Genomic DNA, 23,303 nt, shown 5'->3' with positions numbered 1-23,303 from the left:
GTCTAGAGCAGGCTGATGGGTAAAGAAATTACCATAGATACTATCATCAGCCTCACAATAAAAAAAAAATAAAAATAAAACAAATTAGGAAACCTGACAGAATAGCAAGCTTTCTCATAGATCATCATGACCAAAAGTATTACAAGGAAACAATGCTTGTGTAGATTGTTTCATGTCTTTTGTTTACCTTACTTCATCTTACTTAGATTACTTTTACTTGCACTGTTCATCGACCAAGTGTCTTTATTAGCTCTTAGGTCAAAGACATGATTTCAATTAGATGATTTACATGCCTAGTGTTAAGCCTGCACTTAAGTGCTTGGCTGAATTAGAGCTAACATAGCCAACAGCTTGCAGGATTAAGCTCACACATGTCCATAATTGTTCATATTTCCAAAATCACAGGACTGTGCTAAGATCCAGATGGAACTAAATCACAATGCTTCCTTCCCACAAGACATGGAAATTATCATCTTTGATCCTTTTATGGATTTGAAGAGTTGATCTAGACTCCACAGTCCATTACAAGTCTCTGCTTTATCTGAAACTCTTCAACAGAAATCTTGTGCTGGGATTTGTGCAATCGACCCCACACACAACCCTTTCAAAGTAATTTTGATGGAATAGTTTGCATGTATTTTAAGACTGTACCTAATTTTACATTTCTTGTATGAGAACTCTTTGTTTTAGATGAATTAAGAAACTACCAGTATTTATACTGTTTCTTTTTACTAAGTAGACTTTTGTTGTTCAGTAGGACTATGTCAAAGCTAGACATTGAAGATCACAAGAGGAATCAGGGTCATGATCTTACCCATATTCTCAAAGTTTGGATGAGTTCATATACAAGGTCCTTCTGCCTATGAATAAATACATAAAACAGCTCACTCATACCAAGGTGTGCTGGTCCTTTGAGTGTAATTCTCACACTGCGACTCCCATGTGGTACAGCAATCACGGTTTCTTCCCCTAGGAAAATTAAAGAACTGTTTTAGAAGTTATCCTACATAAGGGAATTTGCACATCACGTAACTAGACTGAAAACTGTCAAATGTGTCTAAGAAAATATTGAACAGGTTTCACAATTTTTCTATTAAAAATAATATGTTATTTTATTAAGTACAGTATACCGAGTCCGTTTGCTATGCTATGTAAGTATTAAGACCTACACGTGGACTTGTAAATCTTTCTTGCTATTGGAAAATTATTTGCTATTAACAAAAACAACCAAAATGTCAGTAATGTATTAGGAACATATTTACACTCTGTTGTCTTAGTTTTATTTCCTAATCACCGAATTGACATAAGGAATCTGCTAAGTAGTACTTCCCCCTTACAAAAACCTGCAGCTGTTCAGTCTCATTTTGCCCACACCTCATTTCCTGCTGCAGGTCACAACTTTAATAAGTGGCAGGACTTACAGGAAATAAATCATCTACTTAACACCAACCCTTAACCAATTACAGACCAGTTAAAAGCAAATATATATTAGCTATAATGTATATGTTATAACAGAGCGTCTACATCTAACTTACCATATAAGATCATTCCTTCCAGTAAGAGCCCCAATTTAAAATTAACTATAAACCAAACCAGCCCTGAATAGAACATGTCAATACAAAACAGCTCTTGGCTGCCTGAATAGCCTCTTCATATATAAATGTACAACACACTTACTTCAGTGCATTTTACAAAGGCAGAAAGTTATTACTTTCCATTTCAAACATCGGAAATCTATGATTTGCCCAAGCAAACTGAGTTAACAGTCAGAACAGTAGACTAGAGTCTTCCAGGCAAACAAGACTAGTGCTCTCAGAAAAGGGTATTCACAGTGCACAACAGGATATCCACAAAAGAAGGGGAGAAGAACCAACATGTTTTCTTCCATTTCCATTGTGGCCCAGCTACAACACCACTTTGAGGCAGGACCTGCAAACATGGGCCTTTTGCAGGCAGACCCCGCAGAGTGTGCTCTGTTCAGTGATGGCAATAACATATAACAGGAGGCTGGGGTACCGGGAGCTCATTCTTGCAAATTCAAAAAGTAATTTTAGCTGAAGGTTAGTGATGCATTGCTCCAGAATTACTCATACAATATTTAGAGGAAGAATATTTGAGTTTAGTTTGAACTAAAAAAGAGTTGAAGAATGTTTCTTTCCACTTTAAACCAGACCCTTTTATAGTAGATGCTAAATTATCAGCTTCTGGTTTACATCTCCTTAGCATAAGTATGAAATTCTGCCAAATGTTCAGGATACTTCAAGCAAATACTGCAATTATTTTTTCTGAAATAAACACCTTCTTATGTTACAATTTTTATATCACCAATTTCTAGGAAGGTCATTTAAATATAACAATTTATTTTGGATGTAATAAAATATGATCTTTATTAATTTCATACTTGGGTATTCCACCAGAGTGCAAAATACTACAGTAAGAACAATAATACATTTAAGGAGACCTGGAAAAAACATTAACTACTGAACCACTTAATATCTTCTTGCATCTTGGTTTTTCATCAGGCGAATTGCTAAAGATAGCCAGAAGGTAGTGGATGTGTATATCTTTAAAGCAAGGAAATAACTACTGAATTCATATGTGCTCTACAGCATTTGAGAGAAAGCAGGTTTGAGGGGCCCATCTGTCCCTACTTGGTCAGGGATTGTATCCCGTCTTGACAACCAACCAGAAGTTACAGCACAAAGCCTCAAATAAGAGTCTGATCGTGACCAGTTCTGAATACATGCAACTGCTGTTTTGAAGTGGAACCAAGGGCACTCTGCACTTAATGGACGAGGCCCAGATTTGCAGATGTGCAGAGATGTGTAGGACTGCTCCTCTTGAGAACAACCAGGGTCATTCTGCTATGCTTTCTCCACCTCCTTACAGCAAGCTCTGCTCACCACGGCAGGCTTTGTTGATCCCTTTTCAGGATGCTTCGCATTCCTTTAACAGTACTACAGACATTCCAGCCTCACCAAAGCACTCTCTGATATGGTCCAAAAGTCTCATGGGGGTGCTAAATTTGGTGTTTCTCTGCACAGAAACAATATTACCAGAAAGTATTTTATTTGCATTAGAAGAGATGACTAGGTTCACCACCACAACAGTATTTGACCTCTGCAGCCCCACAGTACTGTCAAGAAGTCTGACAGTATGAGATGCTTGTATCTTACTGAGGTAGGTACAGCCTGGGACAGCCTTATCCTGAGGTGAAGTAAATTATAGGTATGAAAAAAAAATGTTTTGTTTTTGTTTTAAATTCTGAATGCAGATAAGGATGGGACTGCGTTGACCTAAAGGACTCATTCAGTTTCTCCCGAAGACAGCCTTAACTTCATACCAATTGTTAGTTATGACTACCTAGGTCTGGCTGCAAAACCATATATTCCAAAGATCTCTGCTTTTGAGCTGAAAGTATACCATTCGTGTCCTTAAAGGGACACAAGGCAATGTAAGCCTATTTACAAATGGTTCTTGGGCTGTGCAATCAGTAGGAAATTAGTACTATTAAATCAGTATTATTAAAAGTACTGCACTCTTATGAAGACATAAGGGGAAAACTGCTACACTGAAACCCATACTTAGAATTTCCAATTACCTTTTTCTTTTTTTTTTTTATACACATCTTCAAATGTTAATCATTGACCTTGTCTAAACTGAAAACAAAAGAAGTCCCAAATCATCTGGAACATGCAGAAACATTGGACCATAAAATCCAATTTTAGAGTCAAAAAGATCTCCTTAACAGCTAAGAAACAGACGAGTGAGATGCTTTCTCTCTCTTCTAGCACCGCCTCCGCTGCATGGGTTTTGGAAGGACTCTGAGGCATCTTTGGCTCCTGGTTGACACGGGCACTCTGCTCTTACCCTGGGACTCTCAGCAAATACTTGTGCACACACTACACACAACATTTGGCTGATTAAGCTCCCGGATTGCTTTTACTTTAGATGGCAAGGTTTGATCCTGTTTCTATGGTGTTAATGTGGATTTAGATTCTGGATTTCAATGAGAGCAAGATCAGACTCCCTGCTATGGTAAGACTGGGAGCTAATCCCCAGGATCAAAATAAAGGAGCCACATTCCTGAGCTCAATCCAATTCAGCAGGTTTTATTTATTTTTCCATGTGGGCCATGGTGGACCCATTTACTCTTTCACATATGGGCCAGTTGGGATTTTTCCTTCTCTCCTCTTACTGCAGGGCAGAGGATTTATTTCAGGCATATAAAAACTGTTTCTTTCCATGTATTTGCTCAGCACTTATCTGCTGGTCCTCCAGGTCTGACTGAAGGCTTCTGTGCACTCAAAACACAATAGTCCAGAAACAACTGTCAGTGCAAGGGAATTGAAAATCTCAAAATGTTTGGAGACATTACAGCAGCTCCCCTCATCTGCTCTGATGTTATGTTTCATTTCAGAAGACACTGGTGCTGGGGTGTGTGCTAACCTGCCTAATGACAAGAATCTACAAAACCAATTACATACTCTTTGAAACGCACCTGACCTGGATAAGTATGTGCTACTGAAAACAGCAGCAGTTATGTATGTTAACCCTAAGAGTCACATGGCAAAATCTGTGTGCATACGTCCTCTGTCCTTGAGTCCTTCACTCTCCAGTCTCACGCCCTCCCACCTCCATCCTTCCATCCCCTGGTTCTGTGACTCAAGTCTGACTCCTCAGCTCAGAGGGATGCTCCTTGCACTGCTGAGTAGTTCACATGTGTGGCAACCTGCTTCTGAGACTGACACTGTGGCCTCAACTTATTTTAGTTACCTATTTTCTACTACAACTTTTTCAGGACACCTCTTTAAAACGTGTATGCACTGAAGAAAATTTAGATGAGCAGTAAGCAGAAGACAGATTGACAGATTCTGACTCTAAAAACAATTTTAGTTGGAAAGGACAGGAATCACCAACCCCATGGAACACTGTAAGATACCATCACCTGAGACTCCAACTACATGAGAGTATGAAAAAATGTCCTTCTTACAAGCTCTCAAAAATATGAAGTGGGGGGAAAAAAAGAAAAAAAAAAAAAGAAAAAAAGTCTATTCCTAACATTCTAATGCAGAATTACACAAATCTCAGTATTTTCAGGCTTTGCTGGGATGCACTACAAACTAAATAATGAAATAGCCAGTATCCTTATTGCAGGAATTTCTTCATATAAGATCACAAATGTAAAAAAGGAGGCCTCACAGTTACTACAATAGCCCCAAATAAACCAACCAAACTTAATTCACATGATGAACTGTGATAGTGTTCTTCCTTCACAGAAATAGAAGTGCAGTACAGTCTGCACTAGTTCCACACTGTAAAGTTACAGAGTTAGTTGTTTATTAGGGTGTGGGGTAACAAACAAATAAATGAAACCACCAAGAACCAGTTATCCTACAGTGAACAAGCCCTCCATTTCAAATCATGCACTATGCTCAAATCAAATTTTATAGAGCACATCCTTTGACTTCATCTAAAACCTGGCACTCCATTTCTTCATTAAAAATGTTTTTCACAGCAGTGATAACTGGAGTGTCATAAAAGAAACCATGGAGGCCACACTGAACAAAGACACAGAGCCAGAACTAAAAGGATATTAAATAGATGTCAGGCTTCTGCTTTGCCAGGTAGGACCTGCAAATAGTATAATTAATATTTGTATCCTAACACATAGTGGGGTAAATTATAACTGCACAGGCCACTTTTTCTAATTTTCTTTGATTTCTTGTGCATGATTTGGCAGCTTTAAAAGTGCCCTTTGATATAACTTTGAGCATTTTATTTCTTAGGTTCTTAAAAAAAAAAAAAAAAAAAAAAAAAGAATAAAAAACATTGCTTCATGTTGTACAGGACTATCTGCACCAGTTATCAGGAGTGGCAACTTAATCTCATGGCAGACCTTTGCTATGTGTGTTAACATTGGAATCAAGAGATTTTCATCACCTGTGCAGACCAGCACTATACTGCTGCAGCACATGGCATAGGCACCAGCAGTGAGCATTATAATCACTTGCCAAGAACAGGGAACAGTCAGATGCTTCTATGCCCTGCTCTTGGCATTGTTATTTTTAAACCTCCATAAAATAACTTTCTTGGCAAAAAAGGGCTTCTCTCTGTGACTCACCTGCCTAGTGCTAGTCCATCTATACCTGCATTACTAGCAGTACAACTTAATAGCAATGAACTTGTAGAGTGAAATAGTTGAAGACCCAGCATCTGCACTATTCGCATGTTTTCTGGTGCTTTACTTTGAACTAACTCTAGTCTGATCCCACAGACTGCATATTCATTAGCTGTTGGAGAACATTAGGTGCTTTTCTGAGGCACATCTTCCAGTTTAGCCTCATCCAAAAAATTCAGTTCATGTCCTCCAAGACCCCTCCATGATGTGAAACAATGAGCAATACATATTAGGACCATCAGGAAATTTGCTTGAAGGAGCATACTCCTTATTCAAACTGAAATGCTAACATATTGGCATCCTATCCCTCCCCGTACATGGTTTCCTGCCAAAGCAGTCCCAATTCCCTCTCCTGGCTTTACATACAGTTGATTTCTCCCCTTCTTCTCAGAGTGTTTCTTACTTTGTTTCCCATCCCAGATTCCTTATCTAATCTCAGTCTTCCACTCTTCCTTTTACTCTTCGACCCAATCTATCTGTACAGCCAGTCCCACATTTTCCTCCCACATTCTCTTATCTATCTTTCCTTCACCCTATGAATATAAAGTCAAATTTTTCTGTTCAGCTAGTCTCATCTGGTCTTATCCCTTTCCTCATATTATCTTGTCATTCTCCATTAGAAGTACAAAGTTTGGGAGAGTCAGAAGCTCTCTGCAAAGTGCCTTCCATAATGCCTGAGTGTGAGACAGGAAGCGTCACTGATAGTTCATCCCATGGTACACATCCCACACTGCAGCAAAGAAGAAAGCAAAAGGAAGCACAATGCCGCTTTTTAAAACCTTTAAAACCTCTTAAAACCTAAAACCTTCTGGAAGAGCAATATGTTAATTTATTCTAAGGAGACTGCACACACATAGGACATGTAGCAAGACTGAGCATGCTTAAAGAGGAAACTTTTTCAGAAACATTAGCTGTTAACATCCAAGAAGCCTCTACAGAGCCTGAAGAAAAAGGGCTTTTTGTTTGTTTGTTTCGTGAAAGGTTGTAGTAAAATGTGTTGATGTGCACAAATATTGCAAAAAGGACTTGTCTGTGAACACAGGGCCACTGCCTGCCAAATTTCAAATCCCTGATCTGTGATCAAGTACAACAAGGGATTTTAAGACATATTAAAGAAAAGGTTTCAAGAATGTTTAGACAATGGGAAACATGTTTTTCCTTGGAATATGTTGAGTTATTTTGGCTGAAATTTCTCCAAAACACTCAGCACCTGGCATGCAAAGTTTCTGACCCAACTGCTGAATTTTGGCAAAAAAACATTCATATAAAGTGAAGTATCAGTCAACCTTGACAATGAGGGTTACCAGCTCCATCTATATTGATTTCAAAGAAGGCAGAAAGATATGAGATAGCTGGTTGTCAGATAACTGAGCCAGCTGATGGCACTGAACAAGCATGTGACAATAATTGCCCAATGGTAAATTAGGTAGTACCATAGGAAATAGAACTCATGGCAAGAAGGAAAAAAATGTTACAAAGCTATCTGTATTGGAATCTTTTGCATTAATCTTTTACCAAAAAGTTAGGAAAGATAAAACTTGCAAGTATCTAATGATTTTTGAGAATCAAATGAAATTAGATTAGGACAAGTCTGTGCCTTCAACTTCATCCCCTGCTAATTTCAGAACCAGCATCTTTCTTCTTCTTTGGTATCAGAACCAGAACACTTTCCTACCATTTCTTGCCAGTAATGGTGCAGAAAGCAGACATCAGGGCCCAATCCTACAATTTTTCCATGTGCGCAAAGTGCAGTGGAGTTAATGGGAGTTCCATGCATATAGTACTAGAAACATCAGGCCCATGATATCTCATTTCCCAATGGGACGGTACATTTTACAACCTATTACACTTTCTGTTTAAATATCATTAGTCAAACCTTTAATCATTTTAACAGAATGTTAGAATCTGGCTCGTTGGCAGAAATCTAACTTACTTTGTCTTTCAAAGGCAATTAAGTGTTAGTGGAAAAAATAAAGAACTTTTGAAATGACAGTTCATTTCATATTTGCAAATCAGTCAGCTTTCTTTCAGTGCTCTTTAGCTTTCTGATCAAAGAAAAGCATACATTTTTTATAAAAACATACTAAAAAGATAACAAAACAAGATAAATCAACATACTAAAGAGATAACAAAATGAGGTAAATCATGTATGAGAAATATGCCTACTTTTTTTTTTTTTTTTAATTAGGACCGAGATACCTAGGCACTTTAATTTTCCCTAATGTCTCCTTTTTTATATATATATAATAAAATCTTTGATTCTTTCTTTCCTTCCAAACCTTTAATTTGCCTCATTGCACAGTAAAATTTACATCCTGCTCACAACCTTACAAGCTCCCTTTTAAATATGTCTGTCATATGCTGATAATTTTACTTCTCACCAATACCTCTGAAAGCTTCCAAACTAAGCTTTGGAAGATATTGTATCTCCCTTTGCCATTAGCACAAAAAAGCATGGCATTATTTCCATATTTCATTCACACGCAAGAGGATTATATGGAAGCTTTTCCATACAGTGTTGAACAACATGACCCAAAAAAAAAAAAGATTTTGCCACTATCACAATACCACAAAACCAAAACTTGAGATAACTGACATCTTTTCCTAGAACAGTATTCCTTCGTCTAATTTTAAAGAACCCTTCAAGAGAAAGTGAACTCTGACACAGGAAAAAATAAATAAAAATAAACCATGGGTGTTCTTCAGAACCTATTCAAAGTAATAAGAGACCTTCCACCAAGTGAGGTCAGCTCTTAATCTGTGTCAGAAAATCACAAAAATTAATATTTTCTGTTACAAAATGACAGCTTCAAAACCAGATCCATTTTACCATTCATCTTTACTATATTTACTAAGTAGTAGTAAGTGGTGAACCTTTTAATTTTGCTTATCAAGAATTATCCAGACAGATTTGCCAATCAGATGAGTTTAGCTTGTGTTGCCTTAAACAAGCTGTGTTGCCAGGAATTAGCCTTCTTCAGGAGAATTGCTGTTGCTGTAAGACTGGAATAGACAGTGCAATTCCAGCTGAATAGCAAGGGGGGAGAGAGATTGTGTGTATATACAACCTTATATATATATATCTATATAGACATGCAAAACAAATATAATATGGTAATGCTACAAAAATATTATCCAAATTTTACTGCTTCACAAACGCTTGCTCTGTGCTGACCAGAAGGTCTGAGTATTTGATATGACAAAGTGAAGAAAAAGCAGCCCTCCATGTAAACTCTTTCAGCTCAGTACAAATGGTCAAGACGTTTGCTTAGTGTTTCAGGATGAGCAACTTTATAAATTACTGAACTACATTCTCTCATCTATGAAAAAGGCCTCGAGTAAAGACAAAGAAATACTGACATTGATACCCCATCCAGAACATTAAAAAAGCTTTTTTTTTACTTGTAAAAAATTCCGTGACTTTAAAAGAGGTTGCCACAAAAATATTCATTAGTTAGTTTAGATTACCTTATGTATTGAATCACAGAACTTATGCAATGCAAATAATCACACTATACAGTAACATGCATTAATCACACTATGCATTAACATGCATACATTGCTTTTCAAATTACATTCACATTGAAGCATACTGCAAACAGTATCATAAAAATATCACAGAAATATTTATACGTACTGCAATAAGAATGAAACATCATTTAATATACAGCACCTCTTTCAAAATCAGGGCATTACTGAAATCTTTGCAGGCTGAACTGTAACAGTACTAAAGTATCTGCAGCTGTCTGAGACAGGTGCTTCTTCCATTTAAATACCTGCTTTCATTTGAACTTTGCATATTGACTTTAATAGCATGTGATCATCGCCCTAGCATCTATGGCTGTGCAGGAAGGTAGCAGACCCCAGAAGCTCCATCTCCATGTGACAAATACTTATACACATTGTGTGTTCAGAAATAAATAACTAAATAAAAATAGATGAGGCAACTGCTACTCCCACTTGATAAGCACACTGGATATGTCATGAGATGACACAGAGCATCATCTGTGAGGGTGGAGAGCATACAAAACCATAGGCTTGTGCCCATTCCCCTCTCATATACTATCTGCTAGAAGAACCAGTTCAACCAGAGAAATTGTAGCTTCAAAGAAAACAAAAAGCAGAAGCAAACCTCTGTGTACACATTATACTCCAGTACAAGGTTCAATTCTGATATCCCTCTCTTGTATTCTCAATACTGCTGAGACCTACAAAGTTACTCACAGTAAGATGCTAATTATTTTGAGAAGGGATGCCAGAATTTGAGTCAAACACACAAAAATGAGAAGTGTTACTCCCTTCCACCACTTCATGCCTTTTGCACCCTAGAATTAGTTAACTTGCCTCTGAAGTTCAACTGTCTTTAGACACTTAAAAAAAAAAAAAAAAAAAAAAAAAAGGCAAAGTTAAGTAAAGTTAAGTTGAAAACCAGGCACTTTCAATCTCACGCCACAATTTCCATAAAACCATCTATAAGATGTTTCCATGATTTAAAAACATTGCTGCAGCATCACACACATTGCAACATGAGGACACCCTCTAAAATAAGATGTGCATCTTGATGGTTATTCCTGATAGAACGAATTAAGTTGCTCTACAAAAAATGCATATCTCAAATTCTTTCCTAGCTATACCCTTATGTGTGGTATCCCTCATGGAATTTCAATTGACTAATCTAGCACAGACTTTAGAGTAAGTAGCTTTGGAAAACTGCAAACAAGTATATAGTGAAAAGGTCAGACTCTGCAATATGTATGTTAATATACAAGCAGAAAACATAGTCAAGGATAAATCATCACAGGATCAATTTGCAACCTACTTTTTTCTGGTGAGACATGTGCCTTAGCTTGTCCCCTCACAAGCCTGCATGTTGAACCATCTCCTGCACAGATTCCACAGTTGTCTTCCTTGGCATTGCTCCCAAGTTGTCGATCACAGCCTACTGCCTGCCAACATCAACACCACAGTCAGAAGGAGGGCAAAGCTGTAGTAGACATGCTCAGGTTTCTGGAATTTTATTTATTATGTTATCCTTTTGATTTTATGAGCTGGCCTCATTTATTCAAAGCATATCTTGCCATATATTTTAAAAGCACACTGTCATTTCCACAATTTTAATGATGAGCCACAACAACTGATACATCACACTATACAAGCATAGGCAATACATGAATCAGCTTCCCACTACTTGTGCAAATGTATGCCATCAAGCATTCTTTTTTCCAACATGAGGGACAACTCTATTTGCAATTTGTTTTTCATCACCTGTTTAATTATGTCTGAGAAAGGATTAATGCAAGGAAATAATCCAAGTTAAATATTTAAAGGACACAGCCTTCAGTTTCACAGACAAGCAGCTGTGAGCAGTGGTTACAATCTAGTGTCTCGGCCATTCAGAATTTAATTGACATCGGTATAGATAACCTATTTGGCATTCATATCAAAAACAGCATGATTCAAGTTGTTTGCTTTGTTTTCTGAATATGAGACCCAATCTATAAAACTTTGTGATGGTTGTTGTAAAAACACCCAGATTTAATCACTGGCAAAAATTCCATAAGTACAGTTTTTGAAAAACCATCAACTGAAAATGGTCCAAACTATTAAGAAAATATTTTTGCTGGTTTTCCTTTTTCTTCATATCAGTCACCCTACAAGAAACATGGGAGTGAGAAAGGGAAAGCAAAGAGGAGGAATAAACATTAACTAGAATTTTCTGCTGAAAGGGGAAGAAAGATTTGGTCTCGCCTCTATTACCCTTCAACGTTTTGTAGAAGAAACTTGCAGAGAGGACCAAATGCTGAGCAATGTGTTATGAAAACTATCTGCAGCTTCAAGTTTATTCAGCTCAGCCTATATGCCTCTTATATCCACACTTCCCTGAGAAGCAAGCTAATTTGTTACGGAAATTAAATATATATATATAAATTTAAACAAACTCAGAACTGACAAACGGATAGAAAGCACTATGGAAACTCACAGTTAAAAGCAGTGCTAGAATTTTGAAATTGGCCAGTACACTTCTCTTCCTATATAAAAATGCTTGGAAGGGGCAGTTTTAGCTGCCAAGATCCACTGCATCTGTGCTATGCCAAAACTGACACACGATCCCCTTGGAGAGGTGGGGATCGAGTCCACACGTAACAAGCAGGGCTGGGTCTTCCAGTCCCTGAGTTAACACACACGCTGCACACCCAGTGCCAAACAGGGAGAAATGTAACCTCTGAGTTTCATTTGTTTATAGAAAAGGCAGCAAAGCAGCTCGTTCTCCCACTCCTGTTCTCTTTATGTTCCCAGTTCCCCACATCCCGCACTCCCTTGAGATGAAGGCATTTGGAGGAAAGTTAACTGCATCAGCTATTGCACTTCAGTTGAGAGGCTTGCTGCACTGAATGGCACCTCTAATTTTTACCTTTTTAACAACTTCACAACAGGTCATAGGGAAGCAAGTTTACACACTAGAGAACAGCTTAGGCACTAGAGAACAGATTACATCAAAAATCCTGTTCCCACCTTTCTTTTTGAAGCCCAAAGCCATTATATACTCAATGCTGGCCCCCCATAAAGAGCTACAAAACATTTCTGTTTCATAGGCACACGCAGGGTGTTCTGCTGCAACTAGGTAATGTCAAAAATAGCAGAAATCTATAGGACATAAAGAAAGAACACTGCTAATATCATGAGACTCTTCATTAATGTCCATAAAACAACCACTTGTAACGATTGTGGCCTGCCGATGAGCTCACAGGTGTTGAGAGAACATAAGAACATCATCCCCAAACTGATCTCCTGAACTTACTGCTGGGCAAGGGCCCACCCACATAAAATGTCATTTTATTTTTTGGGGCTTGTTTGGGATTGTTTGGGCTGGCCGTCACTTACTCAGAAATGATGTAGTGCTGAACACAAACAGGATTCTGCGATATTGCTAAAGAAGCAGCTTAACTTAATGATTTAGTGGTAATGATATCTTAAGTGATAATAAAAGCTTAGTTGTAAGGGGCAACAGATTAACCTATTCCTGTGGTAAATCAGACCATCTCAGAACAACTGCTTATTTACTGCACAGAAGCAATTCAGGAACTCGTATACAATTCCAGTACTATAATTTAGGATTGAATTAGAGGTTAAAATGTTTTCACTTGAAGATTTTTTTTTTTTTCCATTTTAGTTCTGGGTTCATCACAGATGCCAAGAAAACAACAAGAAAATTGCAAACAAATGACCGAACAAGTTTATCTCCCCATTTTATCACCAATTAGCATTGAGAAATGAACGAAAACAACAGTTTCAGAACCAGAAGCAGACTGGGCCACTGCATGGATCAGAAAGCAACTACAATTTCAAGGGATATAATAATTCAGTGCTTGCTGCTGAATTAAGCCTAAGTGGCCTTAGGCTTGACAACCCTTTCAATTCCCTACTCCACAACAGACTTTCTTTTTTTTGCCCTTCGAAAACTTCACTGCTTTTTGAGCCCCATCTGTGAAAGGGGTAAAACTGCAATTCTGCACCTCATAGCAATGCTGTGAGAATAAATGTCCTGAAGATCCTGAAACATTGAGGTGGTGCTATGATGGGGACCAAACCAGTAGCTGAGATGGCCTGTATTACTCTAGGGTAGAATTTTAGAATATTTACTGCTCCCCACTGCTTCTCCTGCTCTTATTCACAGGAAGATAATACTAGCACACGGAGGTAAATTGTTAGAGCTACCACAGGGGTAATCTTTCTGCAGATCTCACAAACACATTTCCATTTTGTACTGTAATCTCATTTCCTAAGTAATAAGAATATGCTTATTCACTCATCGGTTAATTCTCAAAGGAAAAATTCAGCTGCATATTATGATACTCTATGTGAGAAATTGCTATTTTTATTAGTTTAAGCTGTTGTATATTTGTAGGCTACAGATAAAGCAATCCTTTGCTGTGAGAAGGGTGTTGAGCAAGCAAAGGACTTAGAAGACCAGGCCATCAAAGCCCAACATGATAATAATAAACATACAGTATAACTGAGCTATTACACACAGTTGCTATGAAAACAAACTTTCATCACATATAACAAAATAATACAACTGTGCAAACATAAGGCACTCTTGTGTCCAACATGGAAGGAAGAAAAAAGATAATCAGTACAGCAGCATTCTTTAGAGGACAGTTTCAATAGTGTTATTGCTTAGTTTTTAATACACAAATGCCGTAGAAATAAAGCAGGAACCCTAGCTGCTAATGCAAGGGACTTAGAGGAAAAGCTTTACAGCTTGCTTTCCAGCAAAGTTTTGACTAGATCCATGCACCCTCTGTGGACTTCCTTCTGAGATTATTTATGTCAACTGTTATGAGTATGCAGTGATATCCCAGGATACAATTTAGGAAATAACTCAATTTAGGATCACAGTTTAGGCCTGAAATGAGCACAGAATTCCAGATAGTTTACCATATGGTATTTTGACACCAATCATTATAAGTTAAGGTATTAATATTTAGCTAATAACTTTTGTAGAAAAATAAAATGGTCTTTGAGGGAACATTTTGAAAAGAGTACATGTATATTTGCATGCAGAGCTGTAACAAGGTCCAGTAAATGATACATGGCAACAACCTTCACCATCTTACACATCTCAGCAAGCCAAAGGGATCTGATGATTTTCACAATTAAGGTGTTTGTTAGGATTAATTTACCCCACATTGCTAGCTGTTTACAGAGCAAAGGGATCAGCTATAAGTATTATAGGCAGATTGGGAAAACATCTGCAGGCTTTTAGGGCATAGGCAAAAATAATTATATTAAGTGGTTATGCATAGACTGCATAAATAAAAAAGTGACAATTCAGACCATGTAATGGAAGGATTAGGACCCTGTCAAGTTAAAAAAAAAAAATAATAAATCCAGAAACAAATACAAAGGCCTAAAAAATAGGTCAAAAGAATGGAACAAGTATTGTAAGTACTCGGTTGCAAGTGTGTTCCCCACACAAATAAACAGCTGGGGAAATATTGACCAATGTTTAACAAAATGAACAATGCATGGAAATTTAATACAAAAAAAAAAAAAAAAAAAGGTTTTGATAAATAAGTACTTTGTGCATTTAATAAATTGGCCATGATCAGATATCTATGAATTTGGTCAGGGTGAAATTATTTTCAAAGCGGGTATGAACCGTGACTATTTTAGGACAGAACCTAAGCATGTTGTTTAGCTTTCTTTTTTCAAAGGAAAAATAGACAAATGCAAACAAATAATGCTGTTTTGTCACAAGCAGCTAGGATAGAAAGCAGTTAAATAAGCAGTGAACAGAAGGACTCCTCAGCTTAAACAAACTTCTAAACTAAACGTTAGTGTGCCAGTGCTATTGTGAAACACAGTACTGAGGGGTGTTAAATGTTTTGTAGCATGCTTAGAATAGCTCGTGTAAGTTCAGAAAGGCAAAGGAAAAGCAAAAGGTCATGGTATAAAACAGAGTAATACAGATGAAAGAAACATGAAATTGCTGCTGCTATGTTAGAGGTGACTATGGAGCATTACAAATATCTTTGCTGATATGAATCCAAAAATCACTCAGATGCTCCCACAGCTGTTTCTTTAACTCTTAAGCACTTAGTAGGGTTTCAGTCAATGTGTTAGACTTAAATGAAGAAATGAATATTGCATCTTAATTCTGATTTATAGTCAAAATATAATCTGCTAAACTAAAGGATCTTCCTTTCTTAAGGAGCTGTTTATAGTAAACCATCATTTAAATAGGACTACAGAGTGACAGATTTGTGACTATTTGTTTCCCACATAGCAAAAAAGCATTGTAGGGAAAACCTGGCAAACCCTAAGCCCCCTTCAGCCTTACCTTAATGAACATGAATACAAAAGGACTAGAATTGCCCATGCAGGGCTCATTACAGGATCAGATTTTGAAATTTGAGCTTTTGCTTATTATACCATTGCTTTAGGTCTCCTTAATGTGGTTATTCCCTTAATTGACTGCTCACCTCCATCTTCAGGCCCTCTCCTTCAAAACAGGTATGACACCTTTTTCTGTAGAATACAGTCCAGGGAGGTGAGTTGTCAATTATAAAAATAATGAGTGTGTCAATCATAAAAATGTTTCTGGAATGCTAAAGATTCAATATTCTGTGCTTTGAATAAGGAGCCTGAAGGTATAGCCACACTTCATGAAACATGAATACTGATGTGAAACATTGCTAAAAACACCAGGATCTGTGTGTAACAAGCACTGAGTGTTAAGTACCACTTACTATCGAAAGTATGAAAATGTATGTAGCAATATATAAGATAATATACAACATTTCTTTTTAGAAAAGGGCTCCCTGATTTTCTGGGGCCAGAGATCTAGGTGCAGCCAGAAAGAACAAACATACTGAGTTGTCCTAATGGAAGTGGCCACAAAAGAATAAATCACGGCTGTTTTTATTTATGGTAGATATATAAATTCTGTGAAACAGTAAGATTGAAGTTGCACTTGTGTCATTCTTTTTCTCTACCTACTGTGAATTTCATTACATTTTTCAGCATTCCATGCTTGCCCAAGGGACTGGAAAGCCCTGTGTCAGGGAGTGATGCTTTTTATTAATGTGATTGATTTTAATAAAATAAAAATAGAAAACCAATTCAACAACATCTCACAATGACATAATTAGCATCCTAGAGTTGCTTTGTAAACCACACAATGGTTAGAGAAATCCAGATGAAGCCTACTCTGAGTACATTTGCATTTTCTTACTTTCATTGGCCTGGCTATTTCAAAAGACACATCTGTGTGTACTCATGAAATAGATTGCAAATGGGATAGTAGTACAAATGCTCAGCTGGCATATAGTCAAATTCAGCCAAGGCAGAAAACCCAGCAGAAGTGCCCAATATTCTTAATTTAAGAAAGAAGTACTAGCGTAAGGAGCTGCACTACAGAATACATAAATGGAGATAATTATATTTCTTAACAGGAACATGATAGTTATTCTACAGGGATCCTTTTCCTAAAGGCCTGACTGGTCTGTAATTATCCTGATACATGTTGCCCAGTAGTTTAAGTTTTGCAATATTCCTCTAACATGTCTGTTGCTAGTCATTCTCAGTAAGTGAATCCTGTATTGTTTGGACCAGTGCCACTGATCTGCTGAAGGGTGTAAAGACTATGTGAACCAGGTGCAATTGGTTTTCATTGCCTGTGAAATTTGTCAAGGTGTGAAAAACATTGAATAAAAGTAGGCTATTACACCAAACAGATCCAATGAAGTGATGGGACTGCCCTACCACCAGAACAGTAGTAGTTGGACTGTCATAACCAAATTATTTATTTCATCCTTAAAAGAGATCAAAATTTAGACTGAAACGGAGCAAAAATATCTACATAATTTTAAAGGTTATCAGCATTGCACAAAATACAAGCTATCCTCAGAACTATTTCTGGCAAAAATAATATTCTCCAAGTCTTGTGACTTGACTAAGGAAAGACATATGTTTTATTTCAACATTTGCTAGTAAAAGAAAAAAAGAAAATAGTGAGAAATCCTTACATGCTCACTAAAATAAATCTCTATTGCAGTTTATTAGAAGCACTCTCAAGAGGGAAAATTAAAATCCTCAAGGTCTTGGTCAGAGAAAAAAGATTTCTATTTCTACAAAAAGACACACCACAAATTCCCAAACTCAAAAATTAAAGCTGTATTTAACTGTACAGGCACATCTGCTATCACACTACGCAGATCTTGTTGCATCAGTGTCAGCTATTTGTTGCATTTTCTCCTGCCCTACTTGTCTTGCCACACAATCACAGTGCAGGCAGATGTTAGGAATGTCTGCATCCACACAACAAATAACTTTAAATATGGCTATGGGAATTTATGGTAATAAAAACATAAGTATAAAATTCATCATGGGAAAATCCTGCTCTGCCTTAGTCAGTATTTTCCACGCATCTTTGCCCTGCTGTAAAATCCAGAGGCTATCATTCAAAGCCCATCTATTCATTTACTTTGCAGTCTATGCTCACATCCTTTGCTTTGCGATAACTTCAGCTTGTAGTTTATTTCTACACAGATAAAATATGTCCATGGAGAGAATATAGAGTAGTAACTCCCACTCTTTCCCATGATCATCATCTACAAGTGATTCTGAATAATGGAGGGATATATATACCAGGATATCCCTCTAATTAAGAAAGTCTTTTTTTTTTTTAAGGTACAATACTTTCTACTTAAGGTAGGATTCTGCCTTATTCTCCCTGAATATTTAATTGGTCTGATTTTTTCTCGCACAGTCCTGTCTCGTAACTCTTCAGTTATGTCTACACTCAACCTAACGAAGGTTTGATTGTAGCACAGGGTCTTGCATCTCTGCCAGCAAGCTTGTGCAGGTCAGTAGCAGCCCAGACAAGCTGACCTGTGTGTCAGCATATTTTAAGAAACAGATTACAGCCCCTTCAGGGACCTTGAACATGTACTCTGACAGTGTATGTCCCAGCCCATCACTTCACTTGGGAGCAAGAAAATTTCTTCCATGTTTTCAGTTGTTTGTGGATGAGAAAGCAGGGAGTAAAGACAAAGCATGTCAAAATCCAAAGCTCAGAACAGAGGCATAAAATAAGTCAGAATGATGGGCATGAGGAGACACACCATGATGCTTAAATTCCCAAGCCCTCAATACAGAGAAAAAGAACGTAAAGCAATAAAAAATAAAAAATACAGTGCATAAAATTCATTGCATACTAAAGGGCTCCTAAAAAGACTTTCCACATATTTCTGCAAACATTTTTATATCTGAAGGCAAGAGGCTAAGGAGTGCTCCACAATTCTGCAAATCCACTTCCATCAAATAAAACATAGTGTTCCCAGAACATTTAACTCTTACTAGAGGATCCATCACATGCTAGAGCAGCTGAGAGATCATAGGACCACCCAGCAGGAGAGTAAGTACCCTTTCCCACACTGTTCCCATTTCAGAAAATACACATACACACAGAGGGTAGGACACAAATTCCCATTAGGCTTCTTGCTTGTGAGAATACTTTTGAAAAGAAATCAATATATGGAATCAGATTACTTTGTCTTTCTGGCTGGGCCCAGACAAGTCTCCCTTGCTATAGGAAGGTGAAGCTAGCTCTGGGGAATTTGAAGGTTACTAAGGCAAGTTCTAGTTCAACAAGTTCAAGGCAAGCTCTAGTTCTAAGGCAAGTTATCTAGTTCAGTAAGATAACCAAATCCTGAATTATCCTACTGACTTTATCATTGTTCACATGCTGTAGGACCTTGCTAGGTTGGGAAATAAAATCATATTTGTACAAAGCTCACTAAAACAAAACAAAACTTGGCAAAGAGCTTCACTTTAAAAAAAAAAAAAAAAAAAAAAAAGATAAGAAACTGGAGATCAGAAAGAACCCACCACTTATTTGACAAGGAAGGAAAACACAGACAGTAAGAAATCCCCACCAGCTGTATTTCTCCATAAGAACCAGTGGCGTGGAGAAAAATAAAAGGTCTAAAAAGAGATGACAGTTTCTAGCAGCAGCAGACAGCTGTAAACTAAAAGCAAGGGATTCCAAATGATGTTTTCAGTGCATCTTACCATTATGTGCCACAAAAGCCCTCCTTTGAGTCACCAATGTCATCTCAAGTGAACCACTATGCTGAGGTTGGCTGTCACATTAGAGGGGTTTGAATGAGCCCTTATAGCATGGCTGTGAAATATGCTGGCTTGGGCAGTGCTGAGAGCCTCCGTGGGAGAGGAAATGCCAATTTCCATGACAGAGGGTGGCATTGGCAAGTCACACAGGACAGGTTTATGAGATGTCACACGTGTGCAGCTATATGGAGATTTTGGTACATAGATCTTCAGTTCAGAAAGATTTATTGGATCTCCATGAGTAACTCCCATAGTTGCTCTGGATAAAGTCCAGCTCTAGTGCCTGCAGAAATACATAGCCAGGGTATGGGTCTCTGCACTGGGATCTCTCTATGCTCCTACATACTTTTGTACATAATTACACTGTCTGCTGACTACTTAACAGTACCCAGGAAAGGGTATAAGTATAAAAGAAGACTTAACAAAAAGCTACTTCAAAATCAATTCCTCCTGTGAGATGAGGTTTGAAGGCTAAAGAGATGAAAGGCAAAAAATGTGATGTGGAGATTTTTTATTTTTTTTCCCCATAATGTACTTTGTAAACTGTTATTCAATGATTAGCTATTCCAACAGCTTAGGTTATCTTAAGTAGGGTTATCTTAAGTAACACATCACCTTCAGTATGATTACTCCTAAGACTAAAAATTAGAAGATTTATATCTAGATAGCTATTTAACTCCTAACATTTAATTAAATGCTAGAGTAAATTCAGGAAGGAACATAAGAGAAATTTCTGTATTTTTAAGGAATCAAATCCCTCCTTAAAGCATAAGATATTCTTCAATCCCTCATTATTCATTAAAATAATAATAATAAAAAAAAATAGAAACTATAGCTATAGACAACTATGTTTGTAGTTTCATTTCCTACATATATTTCTAAATGAGATGAAATTCTTTACCATTTCCTGTGGTTTTTACTGGGAAGTCTGTGGTAATTCTGGATAGAAACATCCTTCCTAAATATCTGAACACCAAACCTCCTGTGCATTTTGGGAAGTCCTTTAACACACACAAAAAAAGAAGTATCCACAGGAACTCACAGGGAAAGGATACAAAACACCTTAAGCTAGCACTTTGTGAAAACAACTCTTAAAACACAGGGAGTCAGAATCAGAAGAAATTACTAATCTGCTATGATTTTATGTTTTAAGCATGTGCAGAGCTCATGAAAAATCATGAAAAAATGTGCAGACTTCCAAAAGCTTACAGCAACTGTTTTCAATGAAAACTGACAGATATTTACATCAAGAGTAAGAGTGCTTTGGTGGCAAGTGTGTGAGATACCTACTTGGCATATCGTGACATGTGACAGAAAATAACCAGCATGGCAGAAGTCAATGGCACTCCACTTGACATATGGGATGTGTTCTGATGTCAGCTAAATTTATGCCATATGCTACAAAGCATAGTGTAGTGTCTGCCTTTTTTGGAACACAAACAACTTGCTGACACTAAATGGAAAGTTCACCACAGGATTTACATCATCTTTGACCTAATTGTGACAGCCTAGGACAAAAGTACTCAGGCTGCTCCTCAGGACTCCAGAGTTCTTGGGTGATGCATGTATTTATTGTCCAAACCCATGACTCCAGATTAGGAAAATTATCAGTGTAACCATTTTAGGCACTGAAACAAGTAAGTCCCCATTTTGCATTTTGGTAGGGGAAAAAAAAAAAAAAAAAAAAAAAAAAAAAAAAGGAGAGGCAGGGCCCCGAGGCAGATGGAGCAACTGGCTAAACGTTGCCCACACATGTGTCTGACATACAGATGTTTTTAAATGTCTCCACCCACATCCAGATGGGCACAGCAGGAATATGTATGAAAAAATGTGTTGGGAGTTGTGCAGAGACTAGAAAAAATATCAGAAGTTAAGTGTGAAAATCCTCCCGGCAGTGAAGTTTTGACCTATCCACATTTAACACAACAGACCCAGATATTTGCTTTGGTAACACAAGCAAGGCAGTAGCAGACTTTAAAAAAAATAAATAATGATTAAATTTCTTGGCTCAGTTGAGCCTTGAACAACCCCAAAATACCTTATTAAGTTTCCCAATAAACTTTTCCCTACTCCTCTGCCTTTAGATTTTACTTTCCCTGAAGCCTCAAAACTCTCATCCAGAGAGCAGTTTTGTTGTCACCTGATTTTCTTTGACAATGTTCTTTAGTTTAAATCTACTTGTTAAGGGAAGTGCAAAGAATCAGAACTGAAGCTCAACAATATGAACTTAACACCCTTGTAAATTCATGCTTTGCCCAGGAGATCAACTGAACAAGAATCCAAGAGGTGAGCTTAGTGATGCAGCCTCAAAGTAAGCCTACCTTACCAAGAATAAGGAAACAGAGGAAAGTGTAATCATGCTCATGGCAGGGGAAGCTGAGGTCTTATAAAACCTGCCAGCTTTCTGAGACAATAAATGAGCAAAACCAGCACCAGTTGCAAAAGGACTCGGGCAAGCCAGTCTCCTTATACTAACTCTTTGGTGCTCCCAGGCATAAAAGCAAAGATATCCACATCAGCAGGATGACATGTTTATTTAGATGAGTTAACTGTAAAAACACTTGCCAAGTTATTTGCAGACTGTGCCAAGTATATGTCAGAACCCAACAGACTGATCTTATAGCAACAATCCTGGAGAATCACATTTTTTTTGCCGTCTCTCAAACTTAACAGCAGTTGACTAAACAACCATATTCTTCCAGGAAAGATTAGATGTCAATTTGTTTTCTTTTCCTGCTTAAACAGGAGTAGCAACAAAGATTGGTGTGAGTTTCTGAGGAAGCACCCCCCTCTGCACTCCCTTTCACAAGAAAGCAACCTTTGCACTCTGCGCCCAAAACAGTCCACAAAGAGAAAAAGGTAATTCAAATGACTATCATCTTTAAAGGTCTTTGGTAAATAAAACTCCTAGTGTTGATAACAGCAGAACAACTTAAAAAAAAAAAAAAAAAAAAAGAGTCAGTGCAAAAATACCTCACCAATAACCAGTGGCTTAAAGGAAATGCAGAGAAAGCATCTCAGAGCTTATGAACTTAGATTAAGGTATAAATGAGTAAAATCACAGAAGTAACAGCATGTCATAACCTTCAATTTCTTTTCCAAAAGATGTTCTCTCATATTGAATTTTTTTTTTTGCACAATTTTAAAATAATAATAATATTAAAAGGAATAGATGGAGAAAAAAAATATATATATTCTTGTTAGCAGTGCAAAAGAGCTCCAGTGCCTGTTTCTGAAATGATTAAGTTCTTGAGCCACTACTTGGGTTATTCTAAAAAACGATTATTTAAGATTCCAAATATTTGATGTCAAATATACATACAGGAATACTGAAAAATACTAATAAGAAACATTTAAGGCAACCCTTCTGAATATATCTTTCAACTGTTCTTCATAAATCTGGTTCTACCCTAGCCAAAGTGAATTTTATGCTATGTATTAAAGATTCTTGATGTTCAAGGTCACTGTGGGAGACACTGAAAACCCC

At 37.3% G+C, this 23,303-nt stretch overlaps 1 protein-coding gene across 8 annotated transcripts in view; it reads right to left on the bottom strand.

The window, feature by feature from the left end:
• ADAMTSL3 (ADAMTS like 3) overlaps positions 1 to 23,303 on the bottom strand; it is a 188,763-nt gene that overhangs the window by 68,641 nt on the left and 96,819 nt on the right. For all 8 annotated transcript variants that reach the window (XR_004753467.1, XM_035335401.1, XM_035335403.1 and 5 more), the window contains exons 7-8: positions 11,001 to 11,127; positions 895 to 969 (exon numbers count right to left, since the gene is read on the bottom strand). Coding sequence is in view for 7 of the 8 variants with exons in the window: in XM_035335401.1 (XP_035191292.1) it covers positions 895 to 969; positions 11,001 to 11,127 (202 nt within the window). In the remaining variant the exon portion in view is untranslated. The remainder of the gene's footprint in view (positions 1 to 894; positions 970 to 11,000; positions 11,128 to 23,303) is intronic.

Source organism: Oxyura jamaicensis, chromosome 10, assembly GCF_011077185.1.
Source record: "Oxyura jamaicensis isolate SHBP4307 breed ruddy duck chromosome 10, BPBGC_Ojam_1.0, whole genome shotgun sequence".
Taxonomy (NCBI): Eukaryota; Metazoa; Chordata; class Aves; order Anseriformes; family Anatidae; genus Oxyura; species Oxyura jamaicensis.
The sequence above is the reverse complement of the archived record's forward strand: the minus strand, read 5'-3'. Positions and strand labels throughout refer to the sequence as shown.